This window comes from Lissotriton helveticus, chromosome 7 (assembly GCF_964261635.1).
Source record: "Lissotriton helveticus chromosome 7, aLisHel1.1, whole genome shotgun sequence".
In the NCBI taxonomy this organism is placed as follows: domain Eukaryota; kingdom Metazoa; phylum Chordata; class Amphibia; order Caudata; family Salamandridae; genus Lissotriton; species Lissotriton helveticus.
In genome coordinates this window covers 49,280,884-49,301,806 of record NC_136068.1, presented here as the reverse complement: position 1 = coordinate 49,301,806, position 20,923 = coordinate 49,280,884, and the positions used below count along the sequence as shown (strand labels likewise).

The 20,923-nt window shown below is 42.6% G+C and overlaps 1 protein-coding gene across 1 annotated transcript in view; it reads left to right on the top strand.

Moving 5' to 3' along the window:
* LOC144767998 (alpha-2-macroglobulin-like) overlaps positions 1-2,513 on the top strand; it is a 237,548-nt gene extending 235,035 nt beyond the window's left edge. Inside the window, exon 36 of the mRNA XM_078651389.1 lies at positions 2,388-2,513. Coding sequence (XP_078507515.1) covers positions 2,388-2,413 — 26 coding nt within the window. The 3' untranslated portion in view covers positions 2,414-2,513. The remainder of the gene's footprint in view (positions 1-2,387) is intronic.
* Positions 2,514-20,923: the final 18,410 nt, after the last annotated feature.

Below are 20,923 nucleotides of genomic sequence, written 5' to 3'. Positions count from 1 at the left end.
CCCCTACGCTATCCAACGCTTTCCCTACTGTTGCACCCACTGGAGTGGGAATAGTAAATTTTACCGCTACGCTATCCAACGCTTTCCCTACGGTTGCACTCTTTGGAGTGGGAATAGTAATTTGTACCCCTACGCTATCTAACGCTTTCCCTACTGTTGCACCCACTGGAGTGGGAATAGTAATTTTAACCCCTACGCTATCCAACGCTTTCCCTACTGTTGTACTCTTTGGAGTGGGAATAGTAATTTTCATCCCTATGCTATCCAACGCTTTTCCTACTGTTGCACTCTCTGGAGTGGGAATAGTAACTTTTACACTTATGCTATTGTACGGTAATAATATTGGATATTATTTAATTATATTATGTTACTATATATATATGTTTTAACAAATATGATGTAAAAATTTGTTTTAATAACTTTTAATAATTATTTAATTATTATAAGTTAATTTAAGTATTTTTAAGTATATATTAGTAATTAATTTTTAATATTAATCTAATTTAACATTGTTTTTAATAAATTCGATATCTTTATAAACTATATTTCAGTAAACGATTTTTTTAACTCGATATTTTTGTACTTACCTGTTTGTAGATACAAACTCGATATTCTGTCTGTAGATATTTTGGCAACGATATTCTTGATAGTCGATATTATGTCCCACTATATTATGTCAGTGATCCGCAATTTTCAAATCAAAACTAAGGACCAAACAAACTAAGAACCAAAGAACAAAAAACTAAGGACTGGGAGTGACCCACTTATACTTAACTGAGGTATCAGTCACGCAACCAGAAGACCCGTCTATCGTCTCACCGTACAAAGCATCACAAATGGGTCCAAGACAGGGCGACAGTCAGGGCAGCAGTCCTTCGTAGCCGTCAGGAAAGCGGGAAGCCTCGCAGCAAAGACCTTCAGTCCACGTTCGACATGCCGGGGTCGATGAAGTGGTGGCCGTCCTCCAGAATTTCCTCACGAAGCTCCTCACGATCTTCAGGCTTGGACCGGTACCGCTGAAGTCGCCCCACGTTGGAAGCGCCAACTGAAGAACCGGGTTTTAGAACCCAGCGGCGCCAGGGGCACGCCCAAAGTCTTCGGGTTCACCTGTCTTAGAATACAGAGACACGGGATACTACTTCTGAGTGGCGTCAAAAGATCAAATTTATTGGCTGCAGCCAGTAACAGAAGTCCTAGAAATCATCACGGTATGAGTTCTCAGGAGACTGCTCAACTTTACAAAGCAAGTCATCCCTTTTTATGCCAAACATTATGCTTCAGGCAAACATTCTTTGTTTACAGTTTAACCAATCACATGTTTCCACAATGAAAGTATTGCATGACGACAAACCCATTTTACAGTTGTCCGGCCCATAATCAATCATTGAACAAACCCAACATTCTTCTTTAGACAAGCCGGACAAACCCATTATAAAAAGGACCACAACCCATATCGTAAATAGACCATACAAGAAGGAACAGAAACAGATAGAAGTAGGATAAAGCATGTTTGTGTGCAGTAAACCTTTATGATGTCCTGTGCTCTGATCCTTAATCTTGATCAGCTAAAGGGCAGGAACTGGTTTAACAAGGTCAGCTTCAGGCAACAGGGTCAGTTCACTCAGGTCAAACAGGAGTCAGCACGAACTCGAGCTAAGGTGTACATGTCCTTAAAAGACTAGTTCAGCCACAGTCATCGGCCTATGTGAGGGCAACCACAAAATGGCTACCATACACAAAATGGAACCCACGGGTTCAGAATTCACAGAACTTCAGATGCATCAGAGGCTTTTTAATTGAGAGGTCTTTAAACTGTGGTGTGGGAAACCCTTGTGGGTTGGTAAGAGATACTCAGAGGGTCCACTGCCCTAGCAAAAGTGAGAAATGAAGCGGTCTGAAAATGTGCCTAAGAAAGGTGTTTTGGTCCTGCAATAAATTTTAAGAAGCCCTCATGCACACTAAGGTGGAGGGGAACGTTCTTCCACTGAAACATATGGACTTGATGGATCTCATGACAACCATGTTTTGAAAGGCCACCACCAGGCATGTGGTTGATTGATGTCTGCAGATCTTGGTTAGCTGACTTGGATTTCTCCTTGGAAGAGTTTTTGTGATCAGGGCCCAAGTCTAGAACCAGGTTTTTAGTTTTGTTTTACTCGTAACCAGTGACAGGCATGAAGTGCAGTGGTAATATGGTCAGAGTGGCCGAGTCTCTGGATTTGGCATGCCAGAAGATTCATGGCACTCTTCAGTCTACTGATGGTTTTCTCTCATAAATGGGAGTAGATGGTACTTGAAAAACTGCCAGATATATAATATAGCCAACAAACCAAACCATACTTGATAAAATGACTCACCCTTCCTTTTCATGCTTGTCTTTCCTCTAGATCATGTGAAGGAGACCTACCACTGATGCTCTGTATGCAATGAGGGAAATCCCCAAATGGAACACCTGAAAATGCATGTGGGTGGCAATACCACCACACCCACAGGGGGTGAAGAATCACTTTCTGGAGCTCAATAAATCTCTGACAATAAACCAATATGTTTTGCTGCTGAGATCTTTTCAGGCATTTTGTCTTGCATTTTATCCCTTTTTCATCCTCTCTTCAGTTGTGCTTTGGTAGTTAAACACCTTTTTTGCATTTCACAGAATTAATTACTTGTATAATTGCCTAAATAAGTTATACAAATAGAGTCAATGATTTTTCCTTAAAATTATAGATGTCAATGTTTCCAGAGGGTCACCTAAATACAGGGATGAAGGGTTGAAAAGGTACCTGGATTATGACTAACTAATGTTGGTAATGGTGACAGCATGAATAGTTGCATTGATAACGATTGTTCGTTAGTACTGGTGGTGAACGCATGAAGAGTTAGATGGCCCTCAGCCATCGATGTTGGGCACACATGAGCAGGTAGATTGATTATTGTCCTCTTCCATTGGTATTGAACAGATGAAGAGATAGATGGTCATGAATCACAGCTGTTGAATGTTGCTGGAGACTTGAAAGGGTTGATTGAATATTGTCCTCTGCCATTGTTAGCGAAGAGTTTCCTCAGTCACTGTTCTCTGCCATTTATGGTGCTGAAGAGTTAGAGATTGAGATGGTTCATGGTTCTCTGTGTAGATGTTGGTAAAAAGAAGAGAAGTTAAATGGATCATGATACTCTATCATTGATGTTGTAAAGAAAAGAACAGTCAGATATGTGGTTCTCCTCTGTCATTCAGATGTGTTATGGTCCTCTGTCATTGGTAGTGAAGAGAGATGAGGAGTTAGATTTATTGAGTTTGTTTACTGTGTATGTTGGTAAAGGAATGAAGGGCTAGACGGATCATTGCTCTCTGTCATTGATGTTTGGTGCAGAGTTGAGGGGGTAGATGATTATGGTTCTCTGCTCTTGATGTTGGTAAAGACATGAATCAAGATGGATGTGAATAAATGAAGAGTTACATAGGTCATGACTTTCTGCCATTGATTATTGTGAAGAGAAGAACATTTTGATGTGTCATTGTTCTCTGGCATTGCCATTGAATAGATGAAGAATTGGGCACTTGTTTTGAGTTTGGCACACTCTGGCAAAAACGTGCAGAAATACAAAAAAATCAGGTACCCCCACTCTCTTTTGAGCTCTGAGAAATGTTGTGTAGCCAAAGATAGAGCTAGCATAGACTCTGCTAGTCGAAGCCTTTGACTGACAGCCTGTTAGATATTTGGCCTTCAGTCAAGATACCTTAGATCAATTCCCTCATTGCCTCTGACTTGCATTTTTCCCCTTTGCTGGACTGCCATAGAAATCATGACTCCCCCTCCACCCCAAAAACCTGAGAAAAAAATGCCAAGTCAGGATTATGATTTTGTTGTTGTTTGTGGAAACAAAAAACATTACTGTAAGGGCAAATTGAGCATGGCACTTGCACAACAAGACAAGGATTCAGAAGATTCAGCCAAGCCACATGGTAGTTGTTCTGCTGAAAGACACAGCAATATCTGTCTGCCTGGCAGAGATCTCTAAATGATATGATATGGAGAGATGTATTCAGACAGGGCAGTGGTGTATTCCCTCCCCCTCCCCACCCCATCTAACATGGCAGAGAAGAGTTAAGCCAACCAAACCCTAAATATGCCAATTAGATGAGTCATTGTTTTCTGCCATGATTGGTGAAGATGTGAAGAATTATATCAGTTGTTGTTCTCTGAAGTTGGGTGGATAAAGCAATGAAGAGATAGTTGGGTCTCTGGCGTTGATAGTTTTGAAGTTGTGAAGAGTATTGAGGCGTGGGTCTTATAGATTCCTGTGCAGTACATAAATGCACTATCTAGTGGTTAGGCTGAACAAAGATATGTAGTTTGCAGATCTCCACCCACATCAGTGTATTCAGGATTCTTGAAAAAAAAGTATCGAAGAAATGTTCCTTGTCAATCTTGCTCAAGGATATTTGGCTTTCCATTCCCACTGATGTACATGGCCCACGAGTCCAGTAAAAGGTACACAACTTCAATGTGACTTTGAAACGTCTAGCGTCAACTTGAGCACACCAACAGTGGTTCTCACAACAGGTGGTAATGTTGCAGGCCAAATGTCCAAGTATCCAATACCATATTCTTGAGGGAAGGCTGGATATGCCAACTCTGAGATGCTGAATCTCATAACATGGCCTAGAAGTACATAGAAGCTGTTCATCTACAACTAACAAAAATATATAACACCACTTTTGTGCAACTCACAAGAACAACCACAAGGAGTTGTCACTTTCTGAAGGTGACAGCATTTGTCTACTGGTGTAGTAAGAATGCCTTGTCATCCATACAATGCAGCAGAAATATTACCAAAGCTGAAATAAAATGTCCATAAAGGTGATGTGCCTGCATCACAGTGCACAAGTTGCTTTTGTTTAATTTCTGCGTACCACAATGCTCTTCTGTACACACAATAAACATGTTTTTATTGCGCATTAAGATAATATCTTCAGCAATATGACAGGCTATAACCTTGTGAGTTCATATTGCATGTTCTCTAATCCCTTGCACAAATGTAACATAAACACAATTTCTAGAAGGTCCACTTAGCCATGGCAGCCTTTAGTCTACCCATGTGGACTCCATATTATTTTTCATGAAACAAGATGGTACTATTGCTGTTTCTCTCCTTCTTTGTTAAAATATTATTGTTAATCCGAATAAACCAGATCAAAACCAAAGCATTTATGTGGAAAAAAGACTGAACACATTAGATCATGACCAGTCTATCTGATATAAAAGCCATAAGATTACAAATATATATTGCTTTTTTGTAGCCTATCAATGCTGTTGTGGGAAAAATGCAAATTAATAGGAAGCGTAGCACAATAGCTAATGCATTCAGTAATGCAATATATAGGAACCCCTATGGCACATGTCACCAAGAGCTTTGGAGTTGTTGCTGAAATCTTTTACCAGAAAGCAGGTCATCCAAACTCAAGACATTTGTAGACAAGGTGACTCTGTACATACATCTTAGTCTGGAGTACAATCTGTAGTTCAGAGACAGAAGCATATGGTACATGGCATATATACATTCTTGTGGTGCACACACACAAATATACACAGGTGATGTTACTGGATCTTTTTTACCATCGGATAGGACAAGCCCTCTCTGATTGCAGGTACAGTCCCAGAAGTGTCCCACCCTTCTCTGGGGTTTAGCATAGTAAATGGTGAAGTGGCATGAAGTAATTGGAAGTAGGAGTGAGGTAAGTCCATCTAAAGTTTTTTAATACTTAGCTTGAAGGTATGAATCGTGGTTAATTTCTGTGGGTTGTTATTCCTACTCTCTTTACAGCAAGAACAGGATTGCACTGAGCTCCCTAAATTCATCCACATGGATTAGGAGCCCAACTGTAGTGGCTCGCAGCAGATCACCCACTTACTGCCTGCACCCTAATCGGCTCTCTGGTTTCTGACAGCTCCAACACGTATAATTGGGAGTCTGCGTGCCAGTTGCTTTGTCCTTGCCCAGTACCGGACCAGATCCTGTCCTTGGTTCCTCAAAATCTTGGTACATCGACAAGGAAGAGACACCACGTATCTCAGGACTGCTTCTATCTCAACAACTCTACTATGAAAATACCCACTTACTGTTATTTGTAGAACAATTCATATGTATTCATACAACTTGTCAGTTGGGAAGTGTCTACTGGTAATTCAATATTAAGGGGCACATTAGGATGGCAGGCCGATTGCCCCCGCCAGGCTGGCGGTAGCCACCGCCAGCCTGGCGTGGGCAAACCGCCCGCAATCCGCACCTACATTCCCCCCGCCATATTAGGATGGTAGGGGGGACCGCAGCGGACGGCAAGACCGTCCGCCTTGTGACCGGGGTGGAAAAGGTTTAATATGGTGGCGGTGTCTATCAGACACCGCCAGCGATATTATGATGTGCTTGTTTAGGTGCCTTTCCACCACGGAAAGGCATGCGTTCTTCACTCTGAGGGCCCCCTGCGGGCCCCCAGAGTTAAGGAGAGGTGGGGGTGCACACGGGGAGTACCTGTGGTACCCCCCTGCATTTGCATAGACAAAGCGGTAGGCACCACGTGACCGCCTGCCACAATGCTAAAAATGCAGGATGTGTCCGCCACTGTGGCGGGCACATCCTAATACCCCCGACGGGACCCCCCCGGTAGGATGACGGGCGGACAAAGTCCGCCCGTCATCCTAATAGGCCCCTGAGTGTTGAACTCTACAAGGACATTAATTCATTGAGTATGTGCACGATCATATGATCATCAAATGAGGATATATCTGGGAAGGGCTTCCCACCTGGAGAACATAGAGAAGCAGTTTATCAATAGTAGGTTCCTGAAGGTGCATGGTGATTTCACTCTCATGATGCTGGTGGAAGAAACACAAGAACAATCAACAAAGTATGGAAATCTTTTTAGTTTTTCACTTTGTAATGAGAATGAAGCCATAGCAATGTGGAGTGCAATTTTCAATAGTGATGGATTCTTCAATTGAAGACCGAAACTGAGGTATGTGTTGAGTAGCATTAGCAGGCTGAGGTAGATCTCAATATAAGCATATGAGGAATACAGCAGATAAGGATCCAGGCGGATCTGACCAAGTTCCAAAACTATCTACACCGATTGTATCTTAAGAATCTCACATCTAGCTCAGCCATTCCCCTTCACTTAGAAATTCACCTACCCCACTCCAATGTCCCATTTGTAACGTTCTCACTTTTTGCCGTTACCTGCTCACTCTTCCCTCCTGGTCACCCTCTGTCTATTTCCACCGCCATATATATATATCACTTGTTGAATCAAGTTCCCACTTCTTTTCCCAGCAATGTTTTTTCCTTGATCCTGAACTCTAGAGTGTACCCTGGCTTTCCACTGCCCTGATATGATGATTAAGACTGCCCCCTGCACCCTATAACTAGTTCAACACTCGCATTGAACCTTTTACAAGTCCCCCAAGGCTTTTACCCTCTAATATATTGCTATTCCCCTGTACTTTTCCTGGCCCAATCTTCAGTGCATAGGACTCCAGCTTAGTAAGTAACCCACTTTCAAATGCAGTTAGACCCGAAATCTCCCCATTGTCTACCAGCTGTGCTCCGGTATCCACCACCTGCCTGGGATTGTATGCTGCTCCTGTAAGTAGCCATTTTACAACCTAAAAGCCTAATGTACTCATCACTTCATAGTACAGAGCCTGCCTCACTACACCACAGATCAGTGTCCAAGAGCTCTCCATCCCACCTCTAATTCTGTGCAACATTTGCAGTCCCACTCCAATGCTGCCCAGCCTCCACCTCTGTGGTACAAAAGGGGGTGGTGATGGACGGAGCATCTGAACCAATCAAACACTCACACACAGTCAAGAGATCTGGGTTTAATCCATCACCGTTCTTTAGCCCACTCTGCCACCCCAGTTCAGACATGGCTATATGCAAATCAGTCTGACCACAAATCAGACCAGCCTCCACCTCTGGTCAGAAGGACATGTGTCCAATCCTTGTCATAATCTTCCTCTGCCTCTTTGATCTCTTCCTAAAGACCTGCTACTCTGCTTTTCCTATAAACGACCTGAACCTCTCTCTTTCAATACAAATTCAGAGCCTGCTCCTAATTCACTGTTGCTCAGTGCCAAAAGTTTCAACAAACCAATTTCCTTCAGTCTTCAGGTGCCTTCTCACTGCTAACCACTACCCTTTTGTGTCCTGAGCCAGTTACCCAATGCGGCACTGCAAGGTGCAGCAGCATCAGGTCAGCCATCTGATTATAGCTGACGGCGCAGGGATCTTCGTATCTCAGTCCTTGGTGTAATCATTAAGTAACCCTTCTACTATAGAAGGAGAAATTAAAATGAGTAGTCTTATTCATCAAACACCATGAACAGTAAATTCAATTTGGGGCTCTACAATAATCAAATGAGAGAGTTGGTGTGAGTTAAAGGGTTTTATTAACAATTCTAATAAAATGTAATTGCTCTATTCAGTCAGTAATAGTCTTTAGCCATTATTAATACAAGTACAAATAATCCATTCATCAATATTTCCAAACAAGGTAAAATACTATATATGTTAAAATTACAAATGATATAGCAGTAACACAACAAGAGTGTTCTATAAAGGAATTTTCCTAATGTAAATCAAGGATTAGAATGACAATTTAAGTCGGATTGAAGGTATCAGTTCAGATACCCCATAAAGAGCTCTGATGAGAGAATAAAATACATAAGCATGAAGCTTTCACAATTAAGTGAAAGAAACTTTCCAGCTGGAAAGTATTCTCAGCTATAAATCAGTAAAAATCTTCTAAAAGGATATGGGTTAAAAATGGAATCTCTCCTGAAGAGAGACAACACTATGGATATCAAAAAAGAGTCCAAATGCTTTTGTATGCTAGAAGCCAGAGTGAAGAGAGTGAAAATGCCAGCCTACTCTAGGGACACATACCAATATATACTTACAAAAACACAAATTGAAATATTTTTTACATTCCTCATTCTCAGTGTACAACAAGATTTCAGAATGGTCCCGGAGCTGGTAAACTCCCTAAGTTCTCACCATTGACCAGAGAAACAAGTCCTTGAAAAGATACTTCACCCACATCTTGCGGTTCCGAAAATTCTTCCCATGAGACGTGCTTCTTTCCATTTCCTCTTATCCTGGTGAGAACCTCACTATCACTTCTCGAGTACACAACAAATGGCTCTTTACTAAATAACAGATGGCTTCTGGAAAGTTACAGCATCTATGGTGAAAGAAAAAAACATCTTGTGCAAAACAACAATTTAACATAGAAATGTATTAAACACCATTAATGTGGCATCACTAGTTAGGATAACTTAAGTTAGTACATTATGTTATATATTTGTATTCTTACAATTCCTCAATATAATTACCTGCTACAAATTTGCATTTACCTTACATGTATTATTTTGCATAAGTGTTACATTCTTTCCTTCATCCTTGTTCCTTCCCCTTTAATCTTTTGTGTATGTTTTATTCTGGGACCTGCCAGCTTTGTTAAAAGTTTTAAACAGAATTGAAACATTATCATTCCTGGAACAATCTGCTGCCTGGATGGTACTGTGCCTTGAGATTATAGTTTATCTACAACTTTACTTGTATTTTGCTCATTGTATTAAAATCTTACACTGGTGGTGATTTATTCTACGAGTACCTGCTACCCCTTTTGGCACAGGAGCGGTACCCCCTACTATTGGGATAATTTTTTTTTAATGCTGGATTACTACTGGATTTTATACTGAATTACAGCTGGATTTATTACTGGATTACTGTCCCGTTTCTCCGTTATTCTATGATTTTTTTGCCCTAATTATACCATTTTCTGGGTTAGAGTTCTATATTATGTGAAATATTTGTCAAGTTGTGCTAACCACTTTTTCAAACTTGACGAACATTGATCCACACAATACCGATCTACTTGGGAAACCCTTGGCAACACCTCGTGTCAACAAGACACCGTATAAAGAAGAATTCCAATTTAGATGCGTGAAGCCATTCTCAACACGCCTTACACTCAACGCTGGAATAGAACACCTGACACTCAACGCTGGAGGAGAACATATGACACTCTACGTTTGGGACATGATCTTTGATGTCTTCCCGTCATCACGTTATGCTTCCTAGCATCGTCAGCCATCTTTGATTGGGATATTTCACGTTGTTGCGCACAACTGCGCACAACTGATTTTCTTCCTGTCAACTTCAACTGTGTATCACCATTTTGTGACGCACCAGCAGCGTAAAAAATGTGCCTAGTTGCACCATATTTACAAAGTGACGCATCTAGGTAGATGCCTCTCTTTTTTTAAATCCCTGCGCTACATTATACATGCGCCAGGTATAATGTATGCAAGGGGGGCGTTTTGACACAAGAAAGGGCCATGGAACTGACGCAGTGAAATCTATAAGATTTCACTGCGCCATTTCTAGGACGCAAATGCGTCAATTTCTTACGCCTGCCTCCCAGCAGGTGTAAGACTGACGCAGGCCCTTTCACATGGGGCTTGCCCCATGTGAAAGGACACATTGCTGGAGTTGCGTCACTTTTGTGACACACTCCAGCAATGCGTCACTTTTGCGCCATACAGATACATCAGAAATACTAACGTATCTGTAACTCCTTGCGCAATGATGCATCATACTGTAAATAAGACGCATCATTGGTGTCGCAAGGAGGGCGCAATGAAAAGTGACGCACCGCTGTTTTCATGCAGCGATGCGTCACTTTTCATAAATGAGGCCCTTTAAGTGGCTACAGCAGGGAGTATGACACCGGGGGTCACACTGCTCAATGATTTGTAGTGGTTGGAAGATCATGGTCACGCCTGGTGTCGCGCTCCTGCAGTCAGTTAAAAGAGAAGCGAGCCAGCCATGTAGTAGCCTAAATAGTGCTGGTGTGTGTAACGGTTTGAGAGTGTGTTTTTGTGTGTAAGTCTACCTATCTTAGTGTGTATAACAGCTGATGTGTTGTTTAACTGTGAAAAGGGCCTAAGTGAAGCGTTATTAAACACTTCCATATTGCAATTGTGAAGGTATATTCCTCCTGCTTCAAAGTAGGTCATGTAACTGGTGCTCACATAGAGCACCCCAATATTATTGAGTCAAGTTCGAGCTATATAAAAAAATATGTTGTTTATCTTACTCTTGTACATAAAGTACGGTGTGAGTTAGTCATTGATGTGCTGTCAATTACAGGCAATAGGTTAAAGACAGATTCATATATCTTAATTGTGGGACATTCATCAAGTGTAAATTGAATCACCTGACACCATATGTGACCTCCCCAAAGCTTGCCTGAAAAAAGACCGCCATGTCTAGACTGCGTCGGACAGCTGTCTGATGTTCCAGTTCAGTACAACATGCCTGCCTTGGCCCAGTATTGACTCAAAACCACAACATCCAGAGGCACAAGAGACTCTTGTATTACACCTACCAGTGCACACCCTTGTATTACACCTACCAGTGCACGCCCTTGTATTACACCTACCAATGCACACCCTTTCATTACACTCACCAGTGCATACCCTTGCATTACACCCACCCAGTGCACGCCCTTGCATTGCACCCATCAGTGCACCCCCTTGTATTTCACCCACTAGTGTATGCCTTGTATTACACCCACCAGTGCCCGCCCTTATATTACACCCACAAGTGCACGCCCTTATATTATACCCACCAGTGCATACCGTTGTATTACAACCACCAGTGCATACCGGTGTATTACACCCACCAGTGCATACCGTTGTATTATACCCACCCGTGCATACCGTTGTATTACACACTCCATTGGACACCCTTGTATTACAACCAACAGTGCAAGTCCAAACAACCAAAACATATGCAACACCAAAAAAACTAGATGACAGTAGGGACATGAAAAACATCATAAAGAAATATTTATGGTAATACTTAGCATCTGTTGTGCACTTATGGTTTAAAGCATACTGATTCTTTCTTTAATTTGAATAAGCTCACTTAGCAAACTTAGCATGCTCCTAAGGTAACACTGATGCCAAAAACATGGATTGACTTGCAAACCATGAATGTTAAAAACGTTGAGGGAATGCACTTAAGCAATTTAGATCATCTCTTATTTTACATGCTTTACTTAACCTTGCATTCCCCACGAGCTAGCTATTTTATAATGTTGTTTATCTGTATTTTTTTCTCTGCACACTTTGAAGCTTGAGCCATGCCAGGTAATTATGAGGGGCTTTGATTGAGTGCTCAGGCGCTAAGGCTGAAGCCAGACAAAGTGCCTGTCAGGGAGTTGGCCTCTCTGCAGAGCACACAGAACAATGTTTGTGTATTCCATTTTCAACTGAAATTCTGCGGATAGGTGTGTGAAGGAGTACACAGATGTCAAAATATATGCAGGGCAAAAGTAAGAGAAATGAAAGTGCTTACATTTGAGGGAGTGCAGTGCATTTTGGGCCGTGAAGTGACAGACGCGGGGAAGGACATTCGGGGTAGAGTGAAAAGAGGATGCTGAAGAGGAAAGAGAGGGGGTTGAAGATGTGCAGATGGACATGATATGCAGAGAAAAAGAGGATACATATCTAACATAAAGCACACATAATTGAAGGCCAAAACTCCTTCTACAGGCCTCAATGCTATTTATTTCACAGACCCACTACTTCAGAAGTTAAACATTACTAATGTTATTTTATTTATAATAAATCATTGTTCTTACTTATTTATCTTAAGCAGCTAACACCCAGTGACAAAGCCAATCAAATTGACAGACTTTAGGTGTATGTCAGTTGCTGCCATTTATCTGGATTAAATTACATCTCCAAAATACCAGTCTGATAGCACATATGGGAATCACAGAAATGTATTTGGCATGTTCCTTTTTCTGCTCCTTTTTCTCCAAAGTCTATATTATTCCTGTTCCTTTTTGGTCTTTTAGCCCTCTAATATTTTTCTCCACTAATCCCTCCACCAGTTTTTTCCCCCACTTTTCTCTTGTGCCACTTTTTCTTTCCCTTTCCCTTTCTCTCGCTCTCGTCTCTTTTCCATTTCTCTGTTGTTATGGCACTCTTTCTTCTCTTTTCCCTTGTCTCTACTCCGCTCTATTTTCTTTATCGTCTTTCATTTACCTACCTGCATTTCTCTCGTCTTCATATACCCCTCTCCACTCCTGATTTTGTTCCTTACACCTTAGACTTCCATTTCCCTTTCTTTTCTTCCTGTAGATAGCTTTCTCCAACTTTGTGTCTCTCTATCCTTCTTTTCAAAAACCCCCACAACTGGCTCCCTCCTTTTCCTTCCTGCCTCGCACCGCTCATCTGTTGCCCTGTCTTAACTACCTTTCCTCTCCCAAGAAAGTAGTGGCATTTACGTACATTACGGGACAGAACCGTCAGGCCTTTTGAAAAGGTAATGTGGGTGGGAAATGGCCCCTACACAAGACTTTACAGGCTGTTATAGGAATAAAGGTGGTCCCCGTCACTGAATTAGGTAACTAAGAAAATGTTCCACCTTTTCGAATTGGGGCAGTTTTTAACTTGTTAAGACAAGGAATGTAGTGTATGTGTTTTTGTCAAGGTACAGTGGACTGCAGGCATTGTTGCTTGCTGCAGGCATTGTTTGATACCAGAGAAATCAACAGTAAAAACTCGACTCTAAAGCAGGCCCACAAAAAGCAGAGAATATTGTCCACACACTGACCTGAAATAGCAGCTCCTCTGGCACTGCCTGATTACCATACACTGTACAGACCTGCTACTGCCCTGGGCTGTGGTAGTGAGAGAGAGGGTACTGAGCTCCATGCATGGCATTTTTATTTTCTATTCCGTAGGCGGGGTACTGCTACCTCCCCTCTCCACTCAGTGTGGTTGGAATTCCACAACAAGAGCCTGACACATGGAAGGCTCCATGAATGCACAGCTCTTTGGCCCTTAAATGTAAATCTTTGGGCGTATTTCCTTGTCTTCACGAGCAGAACCCCTGATGAGGCGGCAAGAGGTGCACAAACAGCGCCCTGACACCGGCAGATGGACCGGCTGCTCTTGCACCTTAATCTGCATGCTTCTTGCACTCCACTCACAGGATTTCATGTGCATTGCAGGACTGTCAGGGATGCATGTGGCTGGTCCGGAATGGTGAAGAAAGGAATAGTTGGACAAAGTTCAACAGGCCTGGCCCACCAACCCCAGAGGGGGGCACCTCTCTCCCTCCTCTGCAGCTTGCACGAACAGCCTCCAGCCACCAACTTGGACCGGCTGCCACATCGCTAACAAAAATACGTCATTCGCCACGAGGAGGGTTATGTGGTAACCTTGGAAACTGGTGTGGTGGACTGCATGGTGGAGGTAGTATCAGTACTGGGCCAACTGCACCTTCACTTGGTTTCAGAATATCTCCACATACTTGTTCGGGATGCGCTGCTAAGTGCAAGTCAGCTTACTATATACACCAAGAAAGAGGTGCCAACTCAAGTTTGCAGCTTCAATACGAGTACCATGACATAGTAATTAGAGAGGTAGTAGGCCTTGTTAATAGAAAAGGCACTACACATATCCTGCTGGGTCTATAAAAGACAGGTGTGTTGTGCATTTTCTTGAGCAGACGTGCTTTCCGTATCACTATTGCCTTAAGGAAATGCAGTTCGCATTTTGGGTACCACTAATTGCAGGTGGGTGGAGTGGGGTACCAGTGGCATCAGCAAAGGGGGAGCGGTAGATAAGATGTGTGTGCAAAGTCCACTGGGCTGCACTGGCCTCGGCTTTCGTGTGAGCATTGATGACTTCATCAACCAATACAGTAAAGAAGCAGAGATGAGTTACAGGTAGAAAACAATTAGGAGTCCTGGTTCCATTGGTTGTATGTGCTTGGCTTGGTGGTCATTTTGCAAGCAGACCAGTAAGAGATTTGGGCACATTTTTTATATGTTTCTAATATTTTCCTCACACTTGTGTTTAGATCTGTTTTTTGCAACAATTTGCAGTAAATGTATGGTGTAAAAGCCATCATTTGAATCCATTTTTTGCAAACTTTTCTTGCGGGGGAGAACCCACACCCACCCTCCTTTTTCAGTTTGGGCTCGCTACGCTCGCTCACATTTTGTACTAGGGTACGATTATTAGTCTCACCACTTTAAAAATCCACCAGCCACCACTGACACTGATTACAATTATCTGGCACATTCGAAATGGAAAGAAACCTGTGTTATCCTGTTTCATTATGTGTATGTGTTGACATGAGTGGTTCATGTAAAGTTCTGTGGAAGAGTATCCTACATCCAGGATTAATTTTTGGAAATAATGTGTTTTTTCAGTCTGGGGGATCCACGTTTCTAAATATGGTAATGTTTCAATGGTCGATTGTTGCAAAGTCATCCTGTACCCTGGACACCCCCCAGCTTTTTTGTTGACTGGTACTGGTGGTAACTGACTCTGACTGACCCTGGGCTGACCCTGGGCTCTGCCTAACCAGGTCCAGGGACAGTGCTATGCTGAAAGAGAAACTTAGAATACAATGAAAACACCTACATACACTATGGGTTAGGGTACCCCTATGATTGGCATGGCCTCCACTATAAGGTCCTAGTACATATTAGGGCAGGGGGATTGAAACTACCTTTACGTTTGGAGCACAGCAGCCCTTTCTGCACTTGCATGCGTGTACTTCTGAAGCCTGAGGTCAGTTTAAAAGCAGGCTTGGGTTGCTGGACTGCTTTTAAAATGCAAATTGTGCCAAAATTCGACTTTGGTATTTTGGAGCACATAGAAATTGCTAAACTACAATGTTGGGGCATAATAGGTACCCCCAGGGTCTCCCCTAGGTGTCCCAAGGATGGGGGTCAGGTATATATAAGGAGGACCCTTATAAAATGAGTTTTAGTTGCCCTGGGTTAAGTTCAATTATACATTTGACACCCAACATTGTGGTCAAATACTTCACAAAATCTACTTTTGTACTAGGTGCACTATGGAGTGAGGATCGGCAATATTTTTACATATTCAGAACCCCTGAAGTCTGCCCTATGTGTTCCAGTGGTGGGAGCATCTTGTAGATTTAGGCAGGGTCCTTATAAATGATGTTCGTATATGTCCTGGTGTTGGGAAAATGGCCCATCTCATTTTTCACATTGCAAATCCTTATAGGTTAACATTACAAGAAGTTGATAACTAATAATTCCTGCTAGGAGAATCATAAAAATACCATTCAAGGACTTCTCCGAATGCTATTGATAAATCCAACAATATGGTATTGTTGAATTTCTCCTAAAGTGTACAGACAAGAAGTTATAAGACTTTCTGGTCTGTAACCTAGAATTCAGCCTTCCAGTGGTCTGTCCTGTTTGGTCAGAGTTAGGTGGATTAGCCAGGCTCCTTTGATGAGGTGATAAATAGCCACCGGGGTTAGAAAGCTCTTCTGGGAGGGCAGGGTTCTGCTACATATGAATGCCAGGGGAAGGGGTTGTAAACAATATTCATCTATGGAAGGAGGAGACAGACAGTAGAAGCCAGTTTTGTTTACACCTATACTCTTTGAACCCAGCCAGATGGTAGGATTAAGGAAGGAGTGAGCAGATGTAAGGTGTGGAAAATCAGCAATGATACATTTCGGAGAATTGGTGCTCGCTGGGAGAAAATAGTGCCCCACTTTGGAGGATGTGGTCATAACCTGGGGTGTTGCCCTGCACCTCATTGGACAGGAGTGCCCTTCTGCTTGACCCAGAGACTAGGAATAAGTATTTGAGAGGGGCAGCGCCTCTAAGAAACGTTGCTTGAAACTCAAGGAAGAAGACGGGTCCATGCTGAGAAGTTTGATTTGCACCAACGAGGCCTTGCACTCTGAAGACTGCTCCAGCTGCATAATCTATAGCTACAGCCCTGGGGACTACCTTGCTTCAAAAGGACTAAATAATGGACTCCCTGCAAACTACAGGTTAACAAAGCTCACCTAGAACATCACCACCAAGAACCCTCAGCCTAGAGTACTTCCAGTAGATTTTTAAGGATTTTGTCCAAGTGGATAGTAGGAACTGAAGTGCAAAACTTTCAAGTGCTATCTTGGACCTTCCCGACTCTTGAAGTAAGTTTGTAACACTTTGGGACCCTCTGAGAAACTTAAGGAAGAAATTCCAGACATTTGGGGAACTTTGGAGCAACTTTGAAAAAAGGATTTATAAGTGGACCATCTCGACCTGGCCATCCAAGCCAGTGACCCTCAACCGCGAGCCGGCCTGCTGTCCAGGTTTGCCCCGCTGAAAAGATCAGAAGGTCCAATTTCCAGAGTTTGTCCGGGAGCAGGCTGAAACCCAAGCCGGAGGACCCTCACCGAATCTGGCCTGGTGAAGAGCAGCGAGGGACCCCTGAAGAAAAAGCTCTGTAAAGGTTTCTGTATCCAAACGTAGAAAAGGTGACCGGGACCAACTGCAACAGCCAAGCCGCCCACCTTTAACCGTGAGCCGGCCTGGATCCCTGACTCATCCTGCTGGAAATCTTCGGAGGTCTAACTTACACAAGTTTGACTGGGAGCTTGTCGCAAGGCAAGTTAGCGAACCCCCACCGAATCCAGACTGGCTGAGAGCTTCGAGGGACCCCAGGAAGAAAAGATCCAGAAAAGTCAGAAGGTAAAACCTTTGACCGAGACCTACCGCTAGGGGTAGCCACTCATGGCTCAGCTTGAAACTTTTACTTTGTCCCGGTCTAGCATGACCAGATGTCCCGATAGGCACTATAGGTTTCTATGTGCTATATAGTGCTAAATCTTTAACAATAATATCTCCATTTCCCTTCATTGGATTTTTTTTGTTTTGATGTCATTTTAAAGAATAAAATATTTCCTATGTTTATGAATTGGTGTTGGATTTTTATTGTGTTCTGTGACTTAATTATTTATTGAAGTCGGGTTTTTAAATGCTTTATATACCTGTCTTTAAAGTTAAGCCTGCACGCTCATAGCCAAGTTACCAGGGGTTGAGCATGGGAATAATTTTCTAAGACCAATTGTGAGCCCTAGAACATGTTAGTGGCCTTTTTGCCAGTGGCAGATATACATTTGCCACTACTAATAATCCACTTTCCAACACTGGCCAGATATATTGTTAGTTAGAATGGACACACAACCCATTAACTAGAGTGGAGAAGCCTGGCTCAATGGTTAGAGCGGCAGACCCTGATGCAGAGGTCTGGCCTGGGACCAGGGTTCAATTCCTGCCTCGGTGGCTCTGGGACTCAATCTCCCTGGACCTGATAATTCTCGCCTCGGTGCCTAGTCTAATCATGGGTCCCACTCTGTGACTCTGGGCAATAGCTTGCTTAATCTCCACAACGGCCCCAGCAGCGCTTGGATGCCTGGCTTCACCTTGGGGGTGCCCAGGAGTGGATATCTCACAGGGAAGCCAGGAAGGGTTCCACAGCGGTATGAATACAACGCTACGAGACCTCTGGGTAGAAGTGTGCTATATAAATACAAACACAAACACATTTACACAGTTCTCAGAGAACCATTTATTTTTCTTTTCTGTCTTGATTTGAATTTAAGAACTACACAGAGCTAGTTAGTCAAATGACGCCACTATTCTTTTTTGGGAGGTCAAATACCCTCTTGAAAAAAATGGGAATTTTACACAGAGAAGCGACTTGTTCATCACCCCTTTCCCCCTGCGACAGATGCCTCTCAATGTGAGATGCATTTTGAATCATTAATTGACCCCTGTGCATTACACAACGGAATATTTAGCAATGGTGTATTGTGTTTTAATAATATCGTAGACAAGATACGGAAAGACAAGGGCATATACATGAAGTATAGATTTACTATTCTTAACTCCACATCTACGTACCTAGAAGGTATATACATATTGTCAAGGTACATGTATGTGAAGTTAGGTATTGAAAATTTGTACATACTTACTTTTTGATATTTTTTCACTCTAAAATCCATCTACGACTCTTCAATATTAAGATCCCATAATATCCTGTACTCGATGTTAAGGAGGAACCCCCTGACTCCCACGCCATGGTAAGGAAGATGTGTGACTGCCTAACAATCTGGACCCATGAGGGATTGTGTGATGCACATGGTTAGTGTTAACTACCAACACAAATTAAGTTTGAGGAGGTTACTTAATGGAGCCTCGCACAGGCAGATATAATTGTCCACTCTCAGGCTCTGGGAGTGCTGTCTGAGAGTGTTTGCATTAAGTGGCTGCTTTCCACCAGTCTGCAATGATAGTGAAACAATCATTTTGTTATTTGCTCAGCTGACTGATTAGGCAAAATCAGGCAATTGCTTGTGATTTTGTATCAGGACATGGTGATGGGGTGGAGTGGAGGTGACTGTTTGACATTGTCTGTGGTTGGGGATAGCTGACTGCCTCTGGGAGATAAATTTTGGCTGTGGATGGGAGAGTGGGACCCAGAAGATTGTTGGTTTTGCCAAAATGCACCGTTGTTACCTTGATGCAGGGATCAGACATAATGTGAGACTGGCCATTCAAAGAAACGGTGAAAAGGGAGAGCGAGCTGAGTGATCGGAAAAGTCAATCAAAGCTTGGATTGCCGGGTCACCAGAGTGCTGGTATGGGCACCTGGGTTGAGGGCGATAGGTCAGTTTAGTGTCATGTTGGAGCGGAGTGGGGTTGTGTGGGCTAAAAAGGTCAAATTGCATTAATCCTTCTCATTTTCTGGAGGTGCTCATTTTAGGGGAAGATGCCTCATGGCACTATGAACCTCTATGTTGCAAAGTTAAATCTGCTCTGACTGCAAGACTGCGTTTTAGACTCCCAGCTTAACTTTTGGACCAGAATGCAGATAGCTTAAATGTGATCGGCACATGACGGTAATATGGTAATTGTATTTCTTTAATTAATAACCAAGGGGCCTATTATGATGGTGGTTGGAAAGCCTCCAACTTTCGATTGGAGGCTTTCCGACCTCCATTGTCGGTTTCAATTCCGACCAGCTGATTATGTATCAGCTGGTCGGAATTGAAACTGGACGGTTCTTCTGGCTGGCTTCCAACGGGCTCAAGGAGCCCATGGCCAGTCGGATCCGGCTTGCAAACCCCAAAGGGCGGGCCTTTCTGCCCCTGGGATTATGATGCACAGTCTCCAGTATGGTTTCCATGCCGGCTTGTCCAACATCGTAATGGCCCCCAAAGTTCATTAAGACAATCTTTCTTCTATTTAGTGTGCCGACATAATAATGACCCTCGACCTTCACAGTTTGAAATAGAGATATTTTCTTTCCTTTGAAAAGGGACACCTTATGTTCTCTCCATTAATAGTAACAACTGTATTAGAACTTCACTTTCAGTGCTATAATGTTGTCATTGAAGTTGGTGCTTTTAGAAAAGAGATACAGCCAGATTCATCATTGAAAAATCATCTCGCAAAGGGCCAGATTCTGAGAATCTGGCCCTTTGCGAGCGCAATTTTTGCATTTGGGATTCATCACCCCAAATGCAAAAATCGCAAATTGCGAAATCGCTAAATTGCGAGGAATTGCATTTAAGGAATCTCAATTTGAGATTCCTTAAATGCAATTCATGATCCATTTTTGAATTGCGATATCGCTATTTTTGGTCGCTCTTTACCGCGAAGTCTGACTTCGTGGTAAATAGCGAAAACTTAGAAAAATGCGCTTTAGTGTATTTTTCTAAGTTGTATGTTACACACACACATGTCCTTTGGACATATGTGTGCGCAATATCAGTCTACAATTACATTTCAGGAGTGCTACAGGGTGTCCTTTGGACACCCCTGGCACCCTTGAAATCGCATCCTTATTTGCGATTAGCAAATTGCTAGTAATTTGCTAATCGCAAATGAGGAAGCTGTAGGAATCGCAAATAATATTGCGATTCCTACATGAAACCCGTTTTGCGAGTCATTAATAGCGATTCCTTAATATTCGCTATTAAGGACTTGCAAATCGGGACATTG